General features: G+C 39.5%; 1 protein-coding gene across 1 annotated transcript in view; it reads right to left on the bottom strand.

The window, feature by feature from the left end:
- Positions 1 to 27,380, bottom strand: part of wu:fb13g09 (ATP-binding cassette sub-family C member 5) — a 49,134-nt gene that overhangs the window by 3,796 nt on the left and 17,958 nt on the right. The window contains exons 8-27 of the mRNA XM_067457984.1: positions 22,201 to 22,349; positions 21,992 to 22,099; positions 20,860 to 21,210; positions 20,543 to 20,614; positions 18,329 to 18,453; positions 18,160 to 18,232; positions 17,777 to 17,980; positions 16,429 to 16,554; positions 15,998 to 16,109; positions 14,689 to 14,873; positions 14,036 to 14,182; positions 8,978 to 9,107; positions 8,698 to 8,851; positions 7,640 to 7,768; positions 5,592 to 5,778; positions 5,407 to 5,496; positions 4,839 to 5,031; positions 4,560 to 4,719; positions 2,844 to 2,922; positions 2,635 to 2,748 (exon numbers count right to left, since the gene is read on the bottom strand). Of these exons, the coding sequence (XP_067314085.1) occupies positions 2,635 to 2,748; positions 2,844 to 2,922; positions 4,560 to 4,719; positions 4,839 to 5,031; positions 5,407 to 5,496; positions 5,592 to 5,778; positions 7,640 to 7,768; positions 8,698 to 8,851; positions 8,978 to 9,107; positions 14,036 to 14,182; positions 14,689 to 14,873; positions 15,998 to 16,109; positions 16,429 to 16,554; positions 17,777 to 17,980; positions 18,160 to 18,232; positions 18,329 to 18,453; positions 20,543 to 20,614; positions 20,860 to 21,210; positions 21,992 to 22,099; positions 22,201 to 22,349 (2,888 nt within the window). The remainder of the gene's footprint in view (positions 1 to 2,634; positions 2,749 to 2,843; positions 2,923 to 4,559; positions 4,720 to 4,838; positions 5,032 to 5,406; positions 5,497 to 5,591; positions 5,779 to 7,639; positions 7,769 to 8,697; positions 8,852 to 8,977; positions 9,108 to 14,035; positions 14,183 to 14,688; positions 14,874 to 15,997; positions 16,110 to 16,428; positions 16,555 to 17,776; positions 17,981 to 18,159; positions 18,233 to 18,328; positions 18,454 to 20,542; positions 20,615 to 20,859; positions 21,211 to 21,991; positions 22,100 to 22,200; positions 22,350 to 27,380) is intronic.

Here is a 27,380-nt window from a genome sequence, read left to right as displayed (position 1 = left end):
AAATGCTATATTTTAAAGCGATATGGAGGAGATTAGGAGGAGACACAGTTAAAAAGACTCTTGTATTCATGTATTAGAAACAGCACTGATGAGAAAAAGAGATAACACCGGTGCCATGCACCAACATAAATTACACACTTTTATGTTTTTGCATTAGTAACAGTTTCATATTAAATCTAAACGGGATAATTAGACAGTCAAATGCAGCTTTACCGAGCTCAACAGCGCTGCCTCTAGCAGTGGTGAGGATTTACCAACAGCAGTCAGAAGAGGGACAAACCATAAACCAGACAGGTGTTAGACGCCCAAGGCTCATCGATGCACAGGGGCAACGGAGGCTATCCCGTCTGGTTCGAGCCAACAGAAGGTGTACTTAGGTGTCCTTCGTCAAAAGTTCCTACAATGAGTGTCGAAACTGGACCTTTATAGCAGTAGAAAAGGGTTACATGGTCCAATGAGTCCCATTTTTTTCTTCACTTGTGCAGCCATGTACATTTGCGCCGTTTATCTGGGGAAGTGATGGCACCAGGATGCAGGGTTGCCAGAACCAGCCCAATTACTATTAAAACATACCTAATCATGGCCAAAACTAACCCCGCCGCGTTAAGGGTGATTTCCCCCAAGTTTCAGCGGGTTGTCGATTCAATCCCCAGACTTGGCAACTCTGATAAGATGCACTGTGGGACAACAACAAGCCGGTGGAAGGAGTGTGTTGCTCCAGGCAATGTTCTGCTAGGAAACACTGGGTCTGGCCATTCACATGGATGTAAATTTGACACGTGCCACCTACCGAAACATTGTTGCAGACCAGGTACACCCCTTTATGATAATGGTGTTCCCTAGTGGAAGAGGATAATGCACCTGTCACACTGCACACATTGTTCAGAAATGGCTTAAGGAACATGATGAAGATCTCAAGTTGTTGCCCTGGCCTCCAAATTCCTCAATTGTGCATCTCTACTGGACCAACAAGTTTGATCCACGGAGGCCCCACCTCACACCTTATAGGATTTAAAGGATCAGCTGCTAACGTTTGGTGTCAGATAGCACAGGACACCTTCAGGGGGTTTGCAGAGTCCATGTCACCACGGGTCACTACTGTTTTGGCAGCACACGGAGGACCAAAAGCATATTAGGTAAGTGGTCATAATTGTTAACTCATTGGTATAAGGGCTTTCTTTCCATATGTCTTATTGAAACAGGAAGCTGGGGAGGGACATATTAATTGAACAATAGTCTTTCATTTTTGTTCAAAAACTTAAACTGCAAAATGTACAACAACTAAAAATTTGTGTTTTATTTAAATTTTAGAGTCTAAATCAGTGATTCTCAACCACGGGTTACTAAGAAACATCAGCAAACTTCCAAGAGGGCTTCACAATAACTTTTTGATAATTTTATCATGCCTAATCCTTATCCAATAAATCATGAACAACTGCTAGAGTCAGTGGCTAACAAGAACATTAAGTTCCTAAAATGTTGTTATTTATTATTATTTGTTATTTAAAATTACAACTATTTTAGTCACTTATTTTAATTTACAGAAACAAGGAGTACCAAATGTTTAAAATAAGTTTTTCTTTTCTTTTGAGAAAGAGTTTTGTTTCTTCTAATATCACTGTGGACAATGGAGGACACTGGAGACAAAAAGGTTGAGAACCATTGGTACAGTCATTTTCCCTGAAGACGTTCTGCTGGGCAGTCACAGATGTAATCCCTGTGGGATCCCATTTTGTGCAAAGCTTCCCAGGTATACATTATCAGCAAGTTTAGAAAAAAAAGGAAAGATTAGATGAAATGTTGTACTAGCAAGAGCCATTCACTGTCTGCCATGTGGTGGCAATGTTTCGCCATTTTTCAACAGCTGAGATTCACTGAAATTGTAGATCAGTGCTTCTCAACAGCAGGAGAAAAACAATGATGCAAATAATATAATGCAACTAATAATTTAATCAAAAAGAGTTAGGGAAGCAAAATAAAACGGTTTATACATTTTGAAGGGGGAGAAAATCAAAAATATGGTTGCCCATTATATATATTTAAAAAAAACGACATTAAAAGTGTAGATGTTTGTTAAATTCATGCCAGAAAGGTACATTTTTTAAAGGGAATAATTTACTCCCCAAATCATTCCAAACTTTCTTTCTTTTGTGAAACATATTTTGAAGAATGTTCTCAACCAAACCAGTTTGGTTTCTTACTTATTTCCCTGTAATAGAAGTTAATGGGAGCCAAAACTGTCTGCTTGACAAGATTCTTACAAATTTGTTCTTTTATGTTCACAGATGAAAGAACATCATTCAAGTTTGGACTGAAATGAGGGTTAATGATGACAGATTTTTAATTTTTGGGTGCATGTATGCCACCACACAAGAAAATTAAAAGAAAATATTTCACTAAATATAGATTCACTTGAAAAGAAGATTTGCGCATGAAGATTTCTCAATGTGATTTGTGAAAGAAATGTAGATGATAAAAACATATCACCACAGATCATCACAATATAGTTCCTGGTAATATTAATACATTTCAAGATGAAATCCTAACAATGTTTGTTTGCTGCTTGACCAAAGAATTGCTAAAGAGCAGAGATGAGATGAAGCATTCAAGAGCATTTCTGATCTTAACAGTTACCTTGCTGTGTCTTAGAAGAGCTCTGGCCACACAAAGCAGTTGTCTCTCTCCCACTGAGAAGTTCTCTCCATTATCCGTCACCTCTGAATGCAGTGAATTAGGCAACTGGCTAACCTGAAACCAAATAAATACATTACAACCTCTAAGGCACAGCTACTCAAAGTCATTTGCCTTTGGGAAATATATCCAAAAACAACCAGCTCTCTCACCATGTCCTTAATGTGCGTTTTCTCCAGTGCGTCCCAGATCTGTGCATCTGTATACTGATCCCAGGGATCCAGATTTGATCTGTTGGTGAGATAAGCAACTTAGTCCACGAGGTCAACATAAACTGACCCTAGTGTTGCTGCACACAATTCATCAAGTGCATGTTATTCCAAGAAAAGTTTGTCTTTGCAATCTTTCATCAAAATGTAATTATTTGCTCAACTTCTTAAATGACTTTGGCCCGCCATACTAGTACGCAAAGCCCACTTTTTTTTACAATCTGATCTATTCCAGATGGATAAAATCTAGTTTAACTTTCACACTGAAGTACTATACATTGGGGGTTGAACAACTTCAGATTTGTTCAAGTTGACATTTATGTGATGAAAGGCGAGTCGACTAGTCACTGATGACCCCATTACTAATGAACAAATAAGCCTGAATCTCGAGCGGAGACTTGAGCGCGGGTTGCCTTATGCACAGCTATGGCATATGACATCGCTGCCCACAAGGCTATTGTTGCATAACATCTTATTTTTATCAGTACTCTTGTCTTTGGGTCGTTATATTTCTCACCGATTTCTGCTCATTCTAAATCACATACTGATCAAGTAGCACAGTAAAGATTACACTTATATGAATGCGTTAGTGAACATGATTGCATGTGAATTAATTCTACCTGACAGTGTCTCTTCTAATAGCGAAGCTGTAGGTTTTAGTTATTCAGAAATACACTATATTGCCAAAAGTATTGGGACACCCATCCAAATCCTTGAATTTAGGTGCTTCAATCACTTTCATGGCCACAGGTGTATAAAATCAAGCACTAGGCATGCAGAGTCTTCTACAAAAATTTGTGAAAGAATGGGTCGCTCTCAGGAGCTCAGTGAATTCAAGTGTGGTACCGTTATAGGTTTCCCTCTGTGTAATAAGTCCATTCGTGCAATTTCTTCACTTGTAAAATTTCCATGGTCAACTGTTAGTGGTATTATAAAGTGGAAGCAATTGGGAACAACAGCAACTCAGCCACAAAGTGGTAGGCAGTGTAAAATCACAGAGTGGGGTCAGCACATGCTGAGGTGCACAGTGTGTAGAAGTTGCCAACTTTCTGCAGTCAATATCTACAGACCTCCAGACATCGTGTGGCCTTCAGATTAGCTCAAGAACAGTGCATAGAGAGCTTTATGGAATGGGTGCCAAGTGTAAAGTTTAGTGGAGGAGAGATTATGGTGTGGGGTTGGTTTCAGGGGTTGGGCTTGGCCCCTTAGTTCCAGTGAAAGGAGCTCTTAATGCTTCAGAATACCAAGACATTTTGGACAATTTCATGCTCCCAACTTTGTGGGAACAGTTTGGGAGTGGACCCTTCCTTTTTCAACATGAGTGCGCACCAGTGCACAAAGCAAGGTCCATAAAGACATAGATGAGTGGGTTTTGTGTGGAGGAACTTTACTGGCCTGCACAGAGTGCAGTAACTTCCACGTGCAGTAAGCGGTTTAAAACATGCAATCAATTTTGAGCATACGGATGGAATAATCAAACATGTCTTGTGGAGTGCTCTCAGAGTATGTATTTATTTGTCATTAAAAGCAGAAAAGCAGACTTTCTTATCCTGTTGCGCCCTCTAGGCTAAGACCAGCGAATAGTCTAGTGTGAGCTGCATCATTTTGACTTTGGCTGATAGCACATGGCTAGTCTTGGTAAAGTGACATGGGGCATACCTGACAGTACCAATGAAAAGAACCGGCTCTTGAGGGATGACTGACAGCTTGCTCCTCAGGTCCTCCAGACCAATGTGAGCGATGTTGACACCATCAATGATGATTGATCCACAGCTGAGGTTGGCTAGTCTAAAGAGTGCGACGCCCAGTGAAGATTTCCCTGAAGAAGAAAAAACAACCTGTGTCACAATCTATTTCCTCAACCAGTAATATGTTTTGCACTATAGACGAACACAAACAGCATCTGATCGGTCAGAAAAGTAAAATAGACAAGTGTACCTGAGCCTGTTCTGCCAACTATCCCTACAGTCTCCTCTGGAAGAATGCTAAAGGAGAGATTCTTCAGAACCAGAGGAAGGTCATCCCGATAACGCATTTCTACATTCTGAAAGGTGATGCGCCCATCCGCTGGCCAGCTGGAAGCAGAAGCGGAGGATCCGGCGATCTGTCGAGGACCTTCGCTTTCCAGGTTCTGAGTAAATAAATGGCATAATGATTTTGCTTTGTAATTCAGAATTCAGCGAGACTAAGTTATTGGCTTCATTAATCACTATAAAATGCTCTCCGCCACTTGGGCGACAGCTGTACTGTTCTGCTTTGATAAGAGCCTCCTGAAACAAGCTGTGTCATAAGCTATGATGTTCTGGCTGGCAATAAATGCACCCCATGAAGCCCGCTGAGCGGTATATTGCAGACTCGCTATGCAGCACACTGACCGCTGGGCTCAGCGGCCTGTGCAAAGTAAAGAGCTGTTGTCTTGTGTGGGCTGTGTCAGCTGAATAACAAATGCTCTGTCCCTTTCTATTTGCCATTGACACAACCTGCAATGTGTCACAGATGCTTCTACCTTTATGTAATGATTGATCCGCTCCACTGAGGTAAATCGGGCTTCGGTTTCAGAAAGGAGCCTCACGGTGAACTGAAACAGGCCAGTCAGCTGGATATGGGGAAGGGGAAAAATGGACAATGAATAACAATTATGACCAATAGTAAGCAATGCTAAGTAATGGTCCTGCCCTACAAGCAGCGCACCTGGACGGCGTAGGAGATGGCTAGGCCCGCGTAGGCTGGGGGAATGTGGCCGTGCATGAAGACGATGAGGAGGGCTATAGTGGTGATGAGAGAAATACTAATAAGATCCAGACGAACAGCCAACCAACGCATCGCACAGCTGAACAGGTAGTGACACGCTTGGTTTGTGTCAAGCAGGGCTTGATTCCTGGTGGAATAGAACAGAAATTCAGCCAAAGTCCTCCTTTTTGTAATTTACATACTTTGAATACCGGTATTGTATAGATACATATAAGTGTGTGGTCCGTTTGTTATATTTTTGAAAGAAGTATTATTACAATTTAAAATAACTGGTTTCAGTTGAAATATATTTTAAAATGTTATTTATTCCTGTGATGCAAAGTTGAATTTTCAATATAAGTACTCCAGTCTTCAGTGTCACATGATCCTTCAGAAAACATAATATGATGATGTGCTGATCAAGAAACATTTCTGATTATTATCAATGTTGAAAACAGTTGTACTGCTTAATATTTTGGGGATTATTTAAACACATACAATATAATTATCAAATGTTTTACCATCTTTTGTTATTTTGAAGGGCTTTAGTACAGGTGAAACAAATATTTTACATTTCTTTCACTGTATTTGTGTAGGATTAACATATAAATTTGGGCATTTGAAATGCAGGAGGAATTCCAAAATATTGGGGATTATAAGGGAAAATGGGGTTATTAATTGATAGAAAGTTCAAAAGAACAGCATTTTCTTGAAATGGAAATATTTTGTAACATTACAAATGTCTTTACTGTCACTTTTGATAAAAAAAAAAGCTAAAAAGTAATATTTTTGTAAATAATAATAATAATATCTTACTGACAGCAAACCTTTGAACGGTAGTATATATATGCATTTACTAAGTGCATTATTTCATAACTGTAACCTTAGTTACAATACAAAGCATTTAGTTCCAGTTAAATTGGATTGGTCTTGGTTGAGCTAGCAACAACAGCACTCTTGCCTGTGTGATATTGTTTAATTATAATTCTGGTTACAATTATTCATACTGAAAACATTGCTTAAGCAAGATGGTATAAGGCAAAATTACTTTGATATTGAATTATTTAGTAAAATAAATGCAAGCATATCATGCATTATTAGGGTAGTTCTTGATTTTACACACACATGCACGCACACGTGGTGTTTCCATGTTTTATGGGGACTTTCCATGTTTTCCTCATGGAGAACAAAAAATGTCCCCACAAGGACAAGGATTTCGGATATTGCCATTTTGTCCCCATAACGTAGGGATTACCCCAACCCACACACACACACACACACACACACACACACACACACACACACACACACACACACACACACACACACACACACACACACACACACACACACACACACACACACACACACACACACACACACACACACACACGTTGGTCTATGTGGTTTACAGGGACTTTCCATAGGCGTAATGGATTTTATACTGTACAAACCGTATTTTCTATCCCCTTACACTGCCCCTGCCCCTAAACCTACCCATCACAGGAAACATTCAGCATTTTTACTTTCTCAAAAAAACATCATTTAGTATGTTTTTAGGCCATTTGAATTATGAGGACATTTGATATGTCCTCATAAAGCACATTTATAGTATAATACCAGTGTAATACCCATGTAGTTATACAAATTTGTGTCCTCATAAACCACATAAACAGGCTCACACACACACACACACACACACACACACACACACACACACACACACACACACACACACACACACACACACACACAACACACTTTTTTTTTTTTTAAAGATTAACAAATCTTTTTTGTGAAATGTTTTTCTTGATAAGTGTGCATGTGCAATGACAATGCAATGACATTTGTGTGTGTGTGTGTGGCTTCAGTATTATATCTACTTTTTGAACTTTGAGAATACTTTCCGAGGCCACCATACATACATAATAAAGTTTCCCCGCCATGACAGGGTTTCAGTGAAAAGTTCTGCAAAGTCATGGAGGGCGTTTTTGTTGTCTGAATATTACCTGTGTATGAAGTCAGCACCCCTGCCGTAAGCATAGATAGTGGACAGTCCTTGCAGACTGCTGGTGATATGAGAGGTGAAAGGGGATTGGCTGATATTTTCCAGGCGCTTCAGCTCCCGAATGAGAACCCTTTGGGTAAAAAGGACAATCGGAAAAATAAAATTATAGATATATGTTTTATTTTTTATTTTTCAGTCTGACAAAAAGTCACCCAGTCATAGAATATGAGCATCGATATACGGTCGAGTTTTGATCAAAGCTCTGGCTCATCTCATCTGCTTATCTGTGTGGCTCACAGAACTGCCTGTGATGTGACAGGTTAGTGGCGAGATGGAGGCCCACAGGGGACAATAACGGTGAGACTGAGGGGATCTTCCTGGCTGAGCTGCAGTCATTTCTGGCTTCTGAACTGATTTATACGGGGCTTTATGAGGCCTGTCACACGTCAGCACTAACGCAGGCAGGACAGCAGAGACTATCTGCAGTGTGAAGAAGAGGCAGAGGCCATTACTGATGAAAAACCAGCCTGATTTCAGCTTGTAAGTGCATATATATAAAAAAAGGCATAGCTTGTGAATAATGTCAGTAATGAATCATAGTTTTCTTAAAAAGAGGACAAGCGAAGGAGGACAAACCTACAATGATATGGATCTCCGTAAGAGATTCTTTAAAAATACATGCATATGGGTTATTTTGTCTTTTTAGAGCAAACGCTGCCAATATGACTGTTAGAATGCATTTCACTTTAAAAAGAGAAACACATTTGTTTCACAGTTTTAGAACCAATTGTCGGCAGTACACTGGGGTACATACAATTGCTGACATATTCAAACATTAAAAAAATGCTAAAATATTATGTTTAAATATGGCAGCAATTTTCAGTAGTGCCCAAAAATCTTCTAATTCTCCTTTTTATTTTCTTAATACAAAGGAATAAATGTATATTTTAAATTAAATATTTAGAAATAATAAAATTAATATGAAGAAAAAGTTTCTTTTCTACATATTCGTCAAATAATCAGCTGATATTAAATATGAATGATTTTGATAGACCAAACCTGGAGATTCGGTTGACAATGAAAAGGAACGCCCCTAAAGGAATGATGGAGAACAGGAACCACGGAAAAACAATGCCCACCACTCCAAGACAGAACAGCACTAGAGTCACATTCTGGAGCAGCATTTCGGCTTGCATAGCCAGACGCACGTCAACTATGCAAAGAGGAAGAAAAGAGAGCCAAAGTGTGAGAGAGCGAGACATCAAAACGCATTGAGATGCCCCCGTCATCCCGCATTTGAACGTATTTGTGAACTGAGAAAGAAAGAAAGGTTCCTCACCCTCATCCATGTCCCTGGAGAATCGGTTGAGAATGCGTCCCAGGGGTGTTGTGTCGAAAAAGCGCATGGGGCTCAGAAGTAGAGTCTTAAATAGTTTATCATGCAGAACCGAGGCTGCCCGCACAGTGCACTGCAAACAACAACAACAACACACACAACAGCGTTAATAATGCATGCACCCAGACACAACAATAATGCTAATAAATGGGCCGGTGATTTAAAAACCTATAAAATGCTTTAGTTAGGGTCCACAATGAAAATAAACAGGTCAGGGATGTAAACAAACATTAACAGCCATAATAGCTAGATTATATCAGGCGAGACCTTGGAAAGCACACAGGAATATTTTTGCCATACGGGGACATCATACACATCCACTCTGGAAGTGACCAATGCTGCCCGAGTCTGACGTGACTAAGCGCAGATCAATCAGCTTGGCTCAACTTCAGTCACAGGAAAATAGGGGAATTTCTTACTTTGTTAACAGATATACAGTACGATGGTATAAAAAATGACTTTGTAGAATAGCAAAACACCTTGAAAGGTTTGTTCACCCCAAAATTAAAATTATTTGACAAGTGCGCACAAAGCGGTGACGTCCTCAAGCGTGGAGAAGAAAACACTACCCAGATTCAGCTAATACAGATATGATCCAGAATCAGATCCGGAGGCTGAAATAAATTGAACAGGAGAAACTGCAACAGCAAGACGTCCGTCTCTGTGGTATGTACTGTATTTAGTGGCCTGTCAACATTTGTGTGTGTTTACTCGCAGTTTATGAGGACATGATTCGGTTTATGGACTATTGTATGCGACTAAACCTTAGCAGTAGCAAGCAAAACGGTTTTGCACGTCAGACTAGTGTAACGTTATACATAGAACAACAATGGAGTCCGTTGGCGCATTTGAATGACGAAGCACGCGATCGTGTCGTTTACTGATGTTTACTATGACGATAGTCAACAGCACAGACATTTGAAGCAGTTTTACTCACCGGCTGCTTCCAAAGCAGGACCGAACCTTTATCGCTGGGACCGCTCCGTCTAAAACACACTTCTTTGGTATGATTTGGTGAAGTCCTGTGACAGCAGTGACCGTGGAGATCCACTTTGCGACGCGACTGAAGCGATGTTGTGAAGCTTCCCGTCATTTCTGCGTTCAAATCGGTTCAAATGCAGCGCTGCCTTCCCGGAATGCTGTGCTGAAGCGCTGAAGTCGCTCGACGTCACCCATAGGAATAAAGTGGAGCGCGGCGCAGACTATAACGACACAAGTGTTCACAGACGACTGGATCTGCAGCTGAGAGGGTTTATGGGCGTGCATTTCCTCTCTCGCTCTAGTCATGCGCGCACCCTACCGGGAGAAGAGCCCGTACGGCCCATACAAGGACCTTCCGCTCTATTAACGTCAAGCCGACCCATACTCGAAAAAACTCTCCGAAACTTGTGAGAAACCGGAAGGAGTATTTTTAACACAGAAATACTCCATCAAACGTCCAACTTAGTTTTTGAAACTTTGTCTATGTTTAGGATGGGAATCCAAGTCTTTAACAGTGTAAAAAGCTCAGTATGCATGAAACAGCACCCCCCCTTTAAAATTTAAGTCTGGCACTTCTGCTGCGCAACGAATCCTCCCCCACGGTCGTCCACTAACATGTAACACACACACACTCATAACACATGCTGAACATTCCTAACATGTAACACACACTCATAACACGCTCGTCTTCTCGTCACTTGATCAGTGCTACGAACAGCTCGCAAGACTCGGAACAGCTCGTTCTAGATGAGCTGATGGAATTAAAGCGACGTTATGATTATCCACCTGAATTAAATCGTTTTTATTTCTATAAAAAGCAAAACTAGATTGGAGCCGTAATATAAACTTCACCCTGACACTCCTTCATGACCAGGCAGGTCATAAGAATATGACGAGACGAAATCTCGTCACAGTTTAGTCTCGCGAGATCTCGTGGCATGAGATCTCGTCACACCCCTAGGAATTACAGTTGCAACATCTCATAATGTACCTCAAAATGAGTAGAGTATCACTGAGAAACGTCCTGCTCATGTTGTCCTCGCGATGGAGGTTCGGGTTGAATAACTGTTTCTTCATCGGACTCACAATGATATGGTAAAATCAACGTCATTGTTACTGTTTTTACAGTGTGCACAATCGTTGAGGACTGAGGAAGCCTCCTGAGCTTAAGTTCAGTTATGGTAATGTGCGTTTAGCTTCCGAAACACATGCTAAAAGCGGTAGACCAATCACAACAGACTGGGCCATCTGGCCAATCAGAGCAGAGTAGCTCATGGAGAGGTGGGATTTAGAGAGACCGATTCATCCCTCGAGTTATTTGAGAATCATTGAAAAATTAGGTGATGTGCAATGTATATTATGAGAAAATGAAAGTGTTTTTTGACCATTGATGCATGTAAACCTGTTGTAGGAGACCTCAAAAAATGAGAAGCCGGCTTTGAAAGAGCATAGTAGTGGCACTTTGAATAAAAATACATTACAAATGCCAATATTTCACAATATTAGTGTTTTTTACTGTATTTTTGATCGAATAAACATAGCTTTGTTGATCATGAGAAATTTTGCTGAAAGTCATTAAAGGGATAGTTCACCCAAAAATGAAAATGTGATGTTTATCTGCTTACTCCCAGGGCATCCAAGATGTAGGTGTGTTTGTTTCTTCAGTAGAACACAAATGAAGATTTTTAAAGATCCCGTTCTTCGCGATTCCATCTTTCAAACTTTACCTGTAAAATTATAAAGCTCAAAGTTCAATGCCAAGAGAGATATTTTATTTAACAGAAGTTCCCTTTCAAAGCCTACAGCGAACGGCCGGTTTGGACTACAGCAGGAAGTGCAGGGATGTAATGACGTCACAAGAACACGCAAAATAGGGGGCGTGGTCTTGTTGCTCTCCCACGAGGAGAAGAGCGCGCATTCAGCGCTTGCATCTCCCCGTTATTGTAAGAGGCGGGACCTTTCCGGGCAAAGTGCGCTAAGCTGCTGTCCAATCACAACACGGGAAGCGCTGACCCAATCAGAACTCGTTACGTGTTTCTGAAGGAGGGACTTCATAGAACAAGGAAATCATCAGGCCGTTTTTAGGACAGAGGAAACTGTACAGATAAGTAAATTGTGTGAAAAATACTGTGTTTTTTTACACGCGAAACAGGAACTCATGTTATATTGCACAAAGCTTCGAAAACACGCGAAGAACAGGACCTTTAACTCCAACCGTTGCTCGTATAATGCATGTCAATGGGGTGTATTTCTATGAGAGTAAAAAACACACAGACATACGAATCCATATTAAAGCCTGGGGCACACCCCAAATACACCCCATTGACATGCATTATAGCAGCAACGGTTGGAGTTAAAAATCGTCATTTGTGTTCTACTGAAGAAACAAACACATCTACATCTTGGATGCCCTGGGGGTCAGCAGATAAACATCACATTTTCATTTTTGGGTGAACTATCCCTTTAAAAAATCTTAAGACCCAAATGTTTTTTCCCCTTTCTCTGCCTCGTTCACTGGTTAGAAGCAAACCTAACTTTCATACGCATATGACTGACAGATAAACCGCACCTTCTTATTTGTGTTGTTGTTATTAATGTTGCGGTTATTTTAGCAAACAGTTTGCTTCATATATTCAGTGCAACCGCATTAAGTTAATGAGAGTAAACTTTATTACTCAGTTGAACTCTGCACATGCATTTTAAACACTTGGGTGTTCTTGCGGCATCCAAGCGGTAAATGCACATCCTTGAATGAGTGTAATTACTTTAACCGCTTAGGTAATGTCAATGGTATGACCCATTTCAGGGGCTGCCAAAATTACAATTTAAAATCAGTTAGAGCTAGAGAAAGTAAAGCTCCATATTACACATAAAGCTACTTTCTATCCGAACCCCTCCCTCCCCACGACATGTAGTTGTGACGTCCTTTGTGAACGTAATTTGCACCCTATTTTTATCAAATAAACGCATCTATAAATATTGTTTTTTAATCATTTTAATTCACAGGGGGAAAAAAGTGGTTGGGATCGCTGTGCAGTGCATCAGAAATAGAAAACCGGCATCAACTGAGAAACGCTGTGTCGCAAAGGGCACTTCTCATGAAGACAGCTTTGTTAATTATAAAGAAAGCAGTCTAGTTTTTGCACAATGCGCAGATCATATACAGAGCAGCCATGATGTTACCCAGCATGAGCTAAGACGCAAATTAAAAAACGTAATCACTGCTCTGAAGTAGAACTGCAGCACATAGAAACACAGGGTTGCATAAGGACAGATATTCTCACATAAATGTCACGAGAATGTTGAGGATGTGCTAGACGTGCCTTCAAAATTCCTCATGTTATGATTATGGGAGAACATTTGGATTTGATGGTTTCTGGCACAAGGGGACAAATTCATTCTGTTAATGGAATATGTAGAATTTGCTATCTTAGCTTTGGGTAAAAAGAGATTAGCCATCATCTAGGAATTAGTGAATACAAGTGGCACACAATTACACAGACACGTAACCTTTCTAATGTGCTGTCGGGTCTGCTTAATGGAGAAGGGGGCACGGGGTCCTGAGGGGACACGCATACACAACCCCTCCAGCTCAAAGTCAAGACACTGGACAGATAAATGGATTTAGCCTGCAGGCAATTTCAATTAAAGAGCATAAAGAAATGTAGAGACAGAAAGGATGAGAGAGGAAAGAAAGGGAAAAAAGCAGACACTTGGCAATGTCATGTATTTCAGAGCTGGGATTTAGTGTGGAAATGAAACTATGGAAAGTACACTGTGATATGAACTAACGTGTTCTGTAACATCTCGGTTTCGCTGTGGGAAAAAGGCATTAATTGCGATGCCCCCTTGACAGATTAACCTGGCACTCTCAGGTAGATTCAGGCGGTGATGAATAGTACATGAGCAAAGAAGAAATGCATCTGCCTAAGGACCCAAGTGTTTGATGAAAAATTCAGCAGGAAGCCTGAACAGAGGAATCTTGTGAGCCAACTTCGCTGACAATAAACTCCAGATTACCTTGACGAACACCAGCCCTCGCACGGTCTTCAGGAAGAGCGCCGCCCCCATGGATAGGACGTACACCCTGGAGTAGTACTGCACATGCGGATTCAGTCGCATGCTATAGCCCTCGGCGGTCTCGTTCCCCTGCAGCAGCGAGGAATTCTGCAGGGACAAAGGAACATCACCTTGGAAACATGATCCTTCCCTAGAGATTCCCTACATACCAGCTGAACTGTGTGCACGAGTCCCAGTCTCAATTATTTTACAGAATGCGAGTTAACTGCAACATCTGTTGCCGTGATTGTCCCTCTGAGTAAATCGTGTGGAGTCTGGCACTTCTAATTAGTTTCAGGATTGATGTTCATTCCAGCTAAGCATCAAAAGTCGGCGATTCAAGCTGGCGGTTTCTTGCCTTGCCATAAAGGAATAATTCACCCAAAAATGAAAATTGTGAAACTCAATGCAACTCATGACTCATGAAACCCATGAAACTCAAAGAATGTACGAGCCAAGGAAACAAATTATTCTTTTGAGCCAGATCATTTCAGTGAATTGGTTGGCTAATGTTTGCCACAGTCTTACAGTTCTTACAGGTGAGTAAATTATGACAGATTTACACAAACTATCGCTTTAAATGGCAGAAACTCAAAGCAGAGAGACTGGTTTACCGCGCTGCCCTGCCTGATCCAGTGACTCAGCCACCAGTTGCTGAAGGCAATACTGCCTGTGGTGAAGAGGAAGAGGAGGATGTTTACAATGAAGGCCAGAGGCCCTCCGGCAGCCTTGATGTAAGCAGCGTACACGGGCCAGGCCACGGCCCCGGTCCCCTTTTCCTCCGCCTGCATGAGCTGATCTGTGAGGTGCACATCAAACAACAGAAGGAGAGAGAAGAAAAACAAAGACGTGTGACTCATCCACCGACGTTAGCGCAGCTAAGCACAGACTGTTATTCTCAGATTAAACCAGTGCTTCTCAACTGCTAGTCCACGATCCCATGACAGGTCATTGGCAGTGTTACCGTATATATTAATAATTCTGCATGTACAGTTTTTGTCATTTTCAACGTATGATTCAAAAGTAGATTTTTGTTCGTTTCTTGTAATGGTCAAGGGTTAAAGGTGGGTTAAGTGTTATTTTACAAAATGGTCTCGGGCTGAGTGCAATGACAAACTTGTAGCCAATCAGCAGTAAGGGGCGTGTCTACTAATGATGGTGAGGAGAGAGGCTCAGTGCACGTCATTATTCAAAATACACGACACGCATGACACCGGACATTAGCTGAGAACTAATATATGCTGGCTTTTGCTTGAATATGCTCGTGTGATGTTCGCTTGTTCGTCCATTTGTGATCGTATTGTGTCTCACTTCAGTGATGATAAAGACCCGTTCATTTTCACACCATATGGAGCATCTAAATCTCCTCACTGTCTGTTTCAAGCGTCAGCTCACAAAACGTGTCCGACAAGTAAGATACTATACTCCTAATATATGTTTGTTTCCTCTTTTCATGATCTATATAACCCTAATACGGTCATAATTGTAATATGCCGTTAGCTGGACTGTTGTGCTCGTGTATTATCGAGTTGTTCATGACAACGATTTGTGTTTTGTGATCTCTATAACTTTAATCTGGTCCTAATCGTAATATGTTCGTTAGTTGGACTGTCGTGCTTATGTATTATCGAGTGTTCATGAGAATGATTTGTGTTTTTGTGATAGATATTCACTTTTTCATTGAATATTCGACTTGGATTAGTAACACAGATTCTGCCACAGTCGTTGCCTGGGTTACGTATGCGTGGGGCTGAGCTATCAAAATAGGGCCAAGACCCTTTTTGGGGATAGGGGCATGTTTGTTTTGGTGAACAACGGTTACCAGAAAGCACTTACCCCACCTTTAATGGAGTCACTATTTAAAAATGCAGTGTGGATGCAATGCAAAACCAGCCGAGAAGTGCTGGATTAAACACCCCTCACCTGCTTTATTGCTCTGAGTATGCGGCTTGGCTGCATCATTGACATTAAGGGACCGCGGGCTGCTCTCCTCCTCTGCCCTCTGCTTGTTTTTCAAGTTCTTCCTCACCAGGTTCTAAATGAAGGATGAACAGAAAAAAAAGAAACAGCGAGACCTAGTAAAGAGCAACTCGCAACTGAATACCAGGACGCATGAAGAACAATGGCTTTTGGGTCATTAATACAGAGATCAGTGACAATGTCCCTCGGCTGTTCTTCCCACAGATCAATTCACTTATAAATGACAAAAGCATAGCGTGAATTAACATTTCAAACCCAACGGCTCTGCAGCCCATGGTTCATGAATTTTGCAGTGGGTGATGTAGGATGTTTTGTGAGCGTGTGACCCTGGTGTTTTCCCATAGGGCACAGCTGCTGTGGGCGGCATATCGCACCTCTTGCTGCACGCTGTTGAAAAGGGCAGCGTAGTCTCTGCCTTTCTCCATCAGCTGGGCGTGTGTGCCGTGCTCTGCTATCTGGCCGTCCTTCATTAACACCACCTCATCACACTCTGGCAAGTACTGTGGAATAAACACACCCGGGGGAAAGGGCAGAGTGTCATAAAACAGAGTTAGGAGACCTTATGTTACATTCACCTAACCCTAAGCATAATAATAGTAATATCATAGAGTAGAAGTCAGTGAAGGAAAAAAGAGAAAATTAAAAATGTTTGGATGGAAGTTTTTGATAATATTTGATATTTTTGCATAAATTCTTATATAAAGTTATCAGCTAATATTAGACATTTTTAATGTTTTTCTAACTGGGTACAGTTAAAATTGGATTTATAGTTTTTAATGAATAATAATTAATTAATAAATAATTATATTGTTTTGTGTAATCTTTAGCAAATCTCATGTTATAAATGTTATAACATTTAAAATGTTTAATTTTTTAATTGAATTTAGACAAAACATAATTTAAATTTCTGTAATTTATCAGTTATCAGCAATTTTTTTTAACTGAAATAATATTTTCTTTTGTATTCATTAAAATAAGCTAAAATAAAATCAAAAATAAATATTAGATGAATATTAAACTTAATACATTTGAAAATGATCAAACTTATTTTATTTCAGTTACATTTATAAAGTACTAAAATGATTAAAATTATGATTACAGCTAAACTTTTTTTAAAGGACATAAAATTACTAAACCTAACATTTGTTTGAACTAAAATGAAAATGAATCACATATAAATAATACAAAACAATTATTTACAGGAAATAAACAAACAGACTTATTAGTATTGGCCTAAATAAATATTTAATAAATAAATATATATTTTATAAGAAGAAAAATGAATTTAAAGGGTTAGTTCACCCGAAAATGAGAATTTTGTAACAACGTCTTTAGTGCCTTTATGGGTCTTGAGAGAGGAAATGACATCGGTGTCAATGAAGGCCTTTCTGAGCCATCGGATTTCAACAAAAATATCTTCATTTGTGTTCTGAAGATGAACGGAGGTCTTACGGGTGTCGAACAACATTAGGGTAAGTAATTAATGAAATATTTGTTTTATTTTTGGGTGAACTAACCCTTTAAAAGCCATGCTGTAAAATATATATACTAATGGCTGAAAGGACTGCCTTTCAAAAGCCTTCACAACACAGCACTGCCTCTCATATGAACCATATTCGATTCACAAACTTATATATATTCGGTGGAATCAGTGGACGAGTACGATGTCACCTGTCCCAGTCTGCAATATGTTCTCATCACGTGCATTCATAAGGCTCTTGCCTGCAGTTGGTGCGTGACAAAGATGACCGTCCTGGCCTTGGCAGCGGGGTGGATGGCGCTGTGGAATAGGTGGGAGCCCACACGAGCGTCTACGGCACTAAGGGGGTCATCGAGCAGAAGGATGGGTCTCTCGCTGTACAGCGCACGTGCCAGACTCACTCTCTGCCGCTGGCCGCCGCTCAGGTTGGCCCCTCTCTCTCCTATCTACAGCAGATAATTCAGTTCCAGTCACAGTATATGATTACACTCAATTTTTTTTCTCAAGGCTATTTAAAATAGAAAAAGTAATATGGAAGTCATACAAGTAAGATTTGTATGACCTTGTACTTTGATTGTGTTTGTCGATGTCAGAGATTATATTAGGAGCATTATAATGTAGATACCTCAGTCATATCGCCATATGGTAGCTCAGCAATATCAGGGAATAAACAGCATGCCTCCAGAACAGCATTGTACCTGGTGAGAGATGAGCACAAAACTTGTTTAATTTTAGAAGAAAGGCCCTAGTCATTTTTATGCATAACTTACACATGCATGGCTAAAGCTCCTTACTTTTCCTCAGTGTACTGTTTTCCAAACAGGATGTTCTCCCTAAGGGAATCGTTGAGGATCCAAGCCTGTTGAGCAACATATGCGAATCCTCCATTTACAGCAACTGAGCCGCCAAGAAGGGTCATCTAGACAGAAGGCGAAGAATCAAACCTATACATCTGCTTTCACCCTGCTGAGAAGACCAGCTGGTTTATGTCCAGGTTGGTTTATGATGGTTAAAGGGTAGTTATTAAAAAAAAAAAAAAAAAGTTTTCATTATTTACTTTAATTTTGTGCCAACCACATATGCTGTCATTTCCTCAGTAGAACTTATAAGGCTCCTCTTTTTTGCTAAACAACAGCTGTCAAGCTCCAAAACTAGAACTTTGAAATTTACCATAGGATTTGTGTGCTAGATATGATAACTTTGCATGAGAAACGGATCAAAATTTAAGTGGTTCACTGATAAGCTTCCCTAAATCTCATTCAGCTTCAAACATGTAGCACCAGGTTCTTGGTTTTCTCATAGACAAATGAGCTGAATGTAAATGAGATTTGAGCTGCAGTAGAGGGAAAGATTATCGTGAATATATAATAATAAAGTTATTGTTTGTAAGATGAAAGAGAGTCATCTGAACCAAGTGCAGTTTAACAATGGTGACAAAGTAAACTGAATAAAACCATGACTTGACTTGAACTTGACATGACTATGAACAAACTTGAACATTTCCACATCAACAACAACCACATCAGTAAATTTGTAAATGAATGAATGAATGAGGCATTTATATAGCGCTTTCAAATGTACTACTGTACACCCAAAGCGCTTTGCACTCATGTCAGGGGTCTCTCCTCAACCACCACCAGTGTGCAGCATCCACTTGGATGATGCGACGGCAGCCACAGTACAACGGCGCCAGTGCGCTCACCACACACCAGCGATAGGTGGAGAGGAGAGAGGGTGATAGAGCCAATTCAGTGGATGAGGATTATTAGGAGGCCATGATTTGTAAGGGCCAATCGAGGGAATTTGGCCAGGACACCGGGGTTACACCCCTACTCTTTTACGAGAAGTGCCATGGGATTTTTAATGACCACAGAGAGTCCGGACCTCGGTTTAACGTTTCATCCAAAGGACGGTGCTCTTTGACAGTACAGTGTCCCCATCACTATACTGGGGTGTTAGGACCCACACAGACCACAGGGTGAGCACCCCCTGCTGGCCTCACTAACACCTCTACCAGCAGCTACCTGGTTTTCCCAGTTGGTCTCCCATCCAGGTACTGACCAGGCTCAGCCCTGCTTAGCTTCAGTGGGAAACCAGTCTTGGGCTACAGGGTGATATGGCTGCTGCTGTAAAGTTTCTAAAATGTTTTAAAAAGACGTCTCTTGCATTTAATCATTCAAAACACAGCAAAAACAGTAATATTGTAAATTATTATTATAAATGTTTTCAATTGTAATTTATTTTAAAACGTTATCTATTCCTAGCTTCGATGCCAGCCGAACTCAGCCCAACCCACAACATTTGAGTTCTGGGTTCTCCGGAAAAAAAGGGCGTTTAAGGGGTAAAATGTGTGTTACTTTGGCAAGGTTGCCTGCTAAAATTCACATTCATGGGTCTATATATCACATAATTGAGGTCGCTTCAATCCGTGGACATGGAAAACAACCCGCGGGAAAACCGCAGACTTGGCAACACAGTGCAGTTGAGTTCTGTTGACATTTGACAACTAACGTATTGCGTCGCTTCGTTGCTCTGATTGGTTGAAGGCCTATTCAATTGAGGTCTTTCGTAGTTCGGTTGAAACACGCCCCATAATGACAGCCCAGTGGAGCAGTATCAGACTCATATTCTGACTCGAATTGAGGGTGACAACGTCAGGCTAAGCTACTCCTATAATAAAAGCTGAATTTTCAGCATCATTAAAGTCTTCAGTGTCACATGAACCTTCAGAAATCATTCTAATATGATGATTTGCTGCTGATATATTTCTTATTATTATCAACGTGAATTTTTTTTGTAAACCGTTATCATTTTTTCCCAGGTCTCTATGATGAACAAAGTTCAAAAGGACAACTTGTATCAACTTAAATGTCATTACTGACAACTTTGATCAATTTAATGAAGCCTTGCTGAAAGTAAAAAAATATGAATTTCTTTCAAAAACAAAAACAAAACAAAATTCTGACCCCAAACTTAAGTTTTGAATGGTATTGCATGTAATTTCTCACCTGTCCCAGGAGAGCAGATAACAGTGAGCTCTTTCCACTGCCGACTCCACCACAAACCCCCACCAGTGAGCCCTGGTAGCACAGCGCAGAAAGCAGGCCGTTAAATTACGTCACAGATATTTTATGAAAATAGAGTTGATTCCTTGTTATGAAAAACTACATGAACACTCTATTCATGAACTGAGTCGACCATGAAAACCTTGGTTTTTTTTATCTGAGAAATGTTGAAAAACACATGATCTCAGACACTGAGCTATGTTATGAATGTGAAAGCGCACATCGAATGGTACAAATATGCAGATGATCTACGGCAGTACCTTGCGGATGCTCAGGTCTATGCGGTGCAGGGTTTTGTGCAGCGGCGGACGGATGCTCTGGGATGAGGAGATAGTGCTCTGCGGGCTCTCCTGCTCCATGTGTGTGAGAAGGTGCTCTGCGTTGGGTTCCTCGCTCTTTCCTTTACTCTCCTCTGTGCTGATGTATAAGCTCAGTTTCTCCCTCCTCAAAACTCTCCTCATGCCTCCTCTTTTCTGCTGAACTCGGCTCATTTTCCGCTGTGAGCTGCAGGTCTTCTCCCAGGCCAGTGTGGCATCTTTAAACTCCACCGCATTATAGGGATCTTCCGTCTTGACCGAGATCAGCTCCCTATCCTCCATCATGAAGAGCTTCTGTGGGTATACGTGGAGACATTAACAACCTGAACACAGAACTAGTTTGACAAACAACACTTTAAAGGAATAGTTCTCCTATAATAAAAAAAATCTGGATCACACTTTAGATTAGGGTCCAATTCTCACTATTAACTAGCTTAATTTTTCCTCAATAAACATTAATATGAATAAATATAAAAAGTTATTAGTTAGTAAGTTGTTAAGTTTAGGTATTGGGTAGGTATTATACAAAATATAATGTACTGCAATATTAATAAACGTTCCTCCAAAGCCTGATTGATCATATTAGATACATTTTTCGAAAGAAATAAGTCCAGCAAGTGTCCATCTTGAAATACCACAAACAACAATATAAAATGTATTCTTACATTTACTTTATGAATATCAGTAAAGGTTTCACAAGAAAAAAGACCACAGAATTATACTAAATTACAATTTAAAGCACTTTTACTTGCTAAAAATGTATGAACTATCAATCAGGTGACAGAAAGCATGCAATAGATTGTGTACAACACGTTTTTCTGCAAAGTTTAGAGGCTTAGGAATTTGTGTATCAAATATGATACAGTAAGCATTATAGGGTTAAATAATCTTTTTGTCATTTTTTAATTCCCGGTCCTCATTTATTTCATTGTATTGGATAAAAGCCATCTGGACATTTGTCAGAATTTCTCTTTTGTGTTCCACTGAAATAATCAATGTTTGTAAAAACAAGAGTGAGAAAATAATGGCAGATCAGTCCTTTCAGTTCTTTTGTGCATGTGAATGTGTTTTTGACCTGAAATCGTTTCACAGCCACGGAGCCCTCGGATAAAGCACGCACTGCCAAGGGAGTGACCTTTAGAGCAAAGGTCATGGAGTTGAAAACAGCAACAACGGTGAAGGCCTGCGCGTTGTGACAGAAATAAAAACAGGTCTCTGTGAGTTCAAGTTTGCTGTTGTTTACGAGCCTCGGATAGAAAGTGAAAAGCAGAAATATGGGTTAACCTGTGCTGCAGTGAGGTCATAACCCAGAGCCATGTGAAGAGTGAACGTGCACACACTGGCCATCACCACCACGACTGGAGCTACCCCCAATGTCAGGCTCTGAACACAGCCGGCCCACTCCAGTATCCTCCTCTCTTCTGATCGAACCTCTGGAGACAAACAGAGAAGCCGTCAAAGAAGACAAACAGAGAAGCCGTCAAAGAAGCAAGAGAACAGTCTTCTGTTAGTGTTTGAGATTGACAACTGTACTGCTAACAAGTGTGACTCTGAAATTGTCCTAGCTCAGATGCATTAACTGCTTAGACTGATTTTTCTCAAGTTAGTCATCTCATTTTTCTGTTAAGACTGATTACATTAAAGCAGTTTGACAAAAAAAAACATAGATTGCTCTAAAATGAAGACTGATTATCACTTGTATACTTTTCTTCCTCTCATTTTGTCAATCTACGACCACAAAATAATTTATTGAAAATGTAAAAAAAAAAAAAAAAAATTATATATATTATTATATTATAATTATATATATATATATATATATATATATATATATATATATATATATATATATATATATATATATATATATATATAGTAAACATTTTAAATAAAATCATATATATAATTATATATATATATATATATATATATATATATATATATATATATATATATATTATTACACAATTATTATTACACAATTAATGCAAACCACTACACTTATCTAAGTCTGAAAAACATGTTTTTATTATAAAAATAACAACTTGACTTAAAAAAAAACAAATGGAAAAACATTTCATTGATGAAACTGGTGTCAAATGTCTCAATGACATGAGAGATGACTACAAAAAATTACATTCTCAAGCTGTAAAATGTTAGACTGGTAAACCCAGTCTGATCTGTCGGCGATTTGATTTCGCCCTGCAGCTCCGTCTGGAAACCTGTACATTCATTTCTACTGCTTCTGTTACACTTTTGCAGGAAACAATCACAGACTGACTTATCCACCTGATGGGCTATTGGCGGGTTTAACATGACGGATAGAGAAGTGATGGGTCATTGCCTGTTGATCACGCCTCTTGTAGTCTGATTGGTTAAAGGACTATCCAATTGCGTACAGAGTCATTTGAATAATGCCCGTTGATCACGCCTCTTGTGCAGTAGAAAATACAGAGCAGACTCCCCAGACCAATGTTCAATCTTAAATTGAGCTTGGTCTGGTGATAGCCAGACAAGTAAAATGTAGCAAGGGGCTGTTTTTCCCTATGTTTGGGGAAAAAAGTCCCTATGTACTGTCAAATAAAAATAAAGAAAATAAGAACGAATAATAAAACTACAAGCAACAGCATAAATAAACACAATAGAACAAAGATACACATAAAATAAACTGTGCTTTTCAGGTTAAGTATCTAACAGTAGTTTTCAGGTACATAAATTGAATAAAGTAATAAAATGTAAAACGTCATTGCATATAATCTTCACTGTATAAATGAAATAAATATTAATCGTTATTAAAGTTACAAAAGTTATTTGTTCAAGAGCAGTGAGTGATTTCTTTGTCATTTGTTGTTTGATAAACATTAAAAACATACAAACAGCAGGGATATTAGGCTGCTGTCACTTTTTTATGATGCCCTTCACTCGCTAACTTCCCTCCGTCTCGTTCACTCGAATGTGAGTCATTGCTTACGTTTAATGAGTGTCCACTACCGGCCGAACCTTTGCAATGGTGTGTTTGGGTTGTTTTAAAGGTGCCCTTGAATGAAAAATTGAATTAACCTTGCCATGGTGAAATAATAAGAGTTCAGTACATGAACATCCCATACTGTGAGTCTCAAACACCATTGCCTCCTACTTTTTATGTAAATCTCGTGAATCCAAAACTCCAAGGGAAAAAAAGTGCTTCTCAACATAAACCCAACAGTGACGCAAGCATTGGGGATCATTTATATGCACACCCCCAACATTTGCATCTGTCCAAACATGTGCAGCTGTCAGGCGGATATGGAGCGAATCATCAAAACAAGCTGCCCGCATGGACACACTTCATGTTCAGGCTGTTCAGGAGACGAGAGGACTTTACATATCCTTCCCTCAGATAAAAAATATCAACAGTCATGGTTGATGTTTATAATCCGATATCACAACAATTTAATTCAAGATCGTTCGTTTGTTTGGCGCAAGCTTCACTCAGCGTCTTAAACTCAACAAATTGGCAACTATATTCCTGCAAGCAGTAAGTAGCGATTTTATCCACTTATTGACTGTTTAAACAATTTCTGATTAAATTGAAAGTTTCTTAGAGAGACAGCATTGTCTTGATAACGCACAATGCCAGTACAGTAACAATAGGAAACTCCAAGTACCATACAAAACTAAATAGTGTGTCTAATGACAAAGGTTAATATTATTTTGTATTACAAAATACAACCGTAGATACTTTGCTTAGATCGTTCACTCGATCCTTCTAGCAAACGTCACCTTTTCCACCATATAAGTTAAAACAACAGTCATTTGACAAGGCTATTCATTTTGTAAAAATATAAGTTATATATTTATATTTTATATAAATATTTTATATAAATTTTATATATATTTTATATTTTATATTTTTGAGAACTGAAGTATGGTGATGTTTTTTCCTGTTTTCAGATCGTCCGTGCGTAAAAGAGAGAGATCGCGTGTCGCGATCGACATGTGAGTTCTTTTAACAGAAAAGCTCTGATTGGGGGATTTAATTACTGATATCTGGCAACCGCACGAACGCAAGCTCTTTCTCGCCCGCGGATGTTCTGAAAACACCAAATAAACAAGTAAGCTGCATTTTATCAATCTCCATTTGAGATGTTCTGCTTAAAGTTTCATTTAGTCTGTCTGTGTTGTGTCAGGACGGTCAGGATTCACGAGCCGCTTCACTGAACTGCTGTGAGCTATGAGCTGCTGAAATAGGCCAATCAGAGCAGAGCTCAACATTAATATTCATGACTCTACCATAAGGCAAAAACAGAGCATTACATCCTAGGGACAATTTATAGGGTTGTAAATGGACCTTTAAAACTGTATCTGGACATTTTTTTCCCTTAAATAAGCCACATACCCTCTATGTAGATATCAGAAAACAATTTAACATATTGTTTCAAATCATTCTAGGGCACCTTTAAATGTTTTTAAAAATAATTTAAATATCATAGAGTTGTTTGTGGTGAGGTAAATTAAACGTGATATGCGGTGACATAACAATCGTGTTGTATTGTGGTATATGAAGCTGCCTGAAGTGTACATATTAAGTAGACTCACTCCCACGGTCAAAATCGAGACAGCAAGAGTCTGTCCATCTAAATTCCCTTGTCCTGTTCACGAAGTGGAACGCACTTCAAAATGGCGGCGGGGATTCCCCCAAGGGGCGTGTCTAAAAGTGGAGTGGAACGCAGCACAGGAGGGCTGCTGTCCTGCAGAGTTTAGCTCCAACCCCGTTCAAACACCTTCCTGCGATCCTGAATACCTTGATTAGCTTGCTCAGGTGTTTGACCAGGGTTGGAGCTAAACTCTGCATGACTGGCCCTCCAGGACCGAGTTCGAGGAACCCTGCTTTAAGACATAGGCCTAACGTACGACGAATCGTCACTAGTACAGCTCATCACTTTCCTCCCTTTATAAGCTTCACTATCACCACACACCATTGTCATCCTGTTTGTTATCATCAGTTTTTAAATTAAATCTTATGTTGCAATTGTGAAACTCTACAGCAAATGTTATTTTTATGGAAGGTTTAGGTTAGCTATATCTATATTAATTTGATAGTATCATTTATTTTATGTTTTTCTACTTTTTCTTAAGTTATTTCAAACTTAATAAGATTTAAATGCAATATAAGCTCATCTTACAAACATTTCATACATAAAACATAAAATAATTTACTTCAAAAGACTGTTTTATCCAATGATATCTATGCTTGTTTCTTGTGGGAGGCATAACTCGTAGTTGGTACAACTTGAACAGGCGTGGTTTGTAGAAATGCATCTGGCACTTGACACGGCATTCCAGAGATGAAGCATTCAAGTTAAAGGAAAAATCACTTTTTTCCCGTTCCACTGGAAACCTGCAGTGTGAATGTAGACATATTGTGTTTCCATCCTACAATGTAGTTTCTAATCTACAGGAGCCAAACTGTACCCAATCCGGCGGCAACACTGAGAAGAGTGGCTGTAACGGAAGACAGATCGTAATCATAAATGGGATGTTGCAGTAGATGGGAATAGTGAGGCTTTGGATGATGTCCAAATGCCCCATTTCAGCCTCCTTCTGCTTCACTAATATTTGTCTGCCGACTGCCCGCAAGCTGGCACATTCATTCAGTGCCGCTCTCTGGCTCATGGCCAAAGTGTTTAGCTGCTGGTCTAAACAACAACCAGAAGCACTGGACGTAATCTCCAAAAACATTGCTGGATCTCCATAACTCTGATGTAGAAGTTTTAATCTATACAGGTTGTGATATTTTATTCATAAGAGCATGCAAGAAGGTGTAAATAGACAGAAGGCCATGGAGCCTTTATTTTAGCTAAGCTACATCACAGGCAATATCTTATGTGAAAATAGATAAGCCTTCTGAAGCAGTGCATCCCAGTTTAAAGGTTTAAATGATCATTCGCCTACATGTACAGTGGATTTTTGAACATTTAGGACACAACTTTAAAATCTCTAAATGTCACTATTTTTTACATACAAAATGCAAAATTACATACAAAAAAACAAGTGTCATTTAAAGAAAGGTTAACTACAGCTGCGATGACTACATTTGATATTTTAATGGTTCATACATATTTAAAAAGAAACGTAAGTGTTTTAGATAGACATTTTGGAAATATTACAATTCAAATTCTTTGAACTGCATGTAAAGAAAATTATTAAAAACAAAATTATTAAAAATAGTTTTTATGCTTAATATTTTTTTCTTTGATGAACATAAAGTTAAAAAAAACTGCATTCTCTAACATTATAAATGTCTATACTGTCACTTTTGATCAATTTAATGCATTCTTGCTGTATGAAAGTAGCCTGGATGGCAGCCGAACTCAGCTCCACCCACAGCATTTGAGCTCGGGCGGTTCGGTTTGGACTTGATCCATAGAGGAGTAATTATGCCTGAACAGAAACTGTTCGAGCCAATCAAATTGTCAGGGCGG

Source organism: Pseudorasbora parva, chromosome 11, assembly GCF_024679245.1.
Source record: "Pseudorasbora parva isolate DD20220531a chromosome 11, ASM2467924v1, whole genome shotgun sequence".
In the NCBI taxonomy this organism is placed as follows: Eukaryota; Metazoa; Chordata; class Actinopteri; order Cypriniformes; family Gobionidae; genus Pseudorasbora; species Pseudorasbora parva.
Note: the sequence above shows the minus strand (reverse complement) of the source record. Positions and strands in the feature narration are given on the sequence as shown.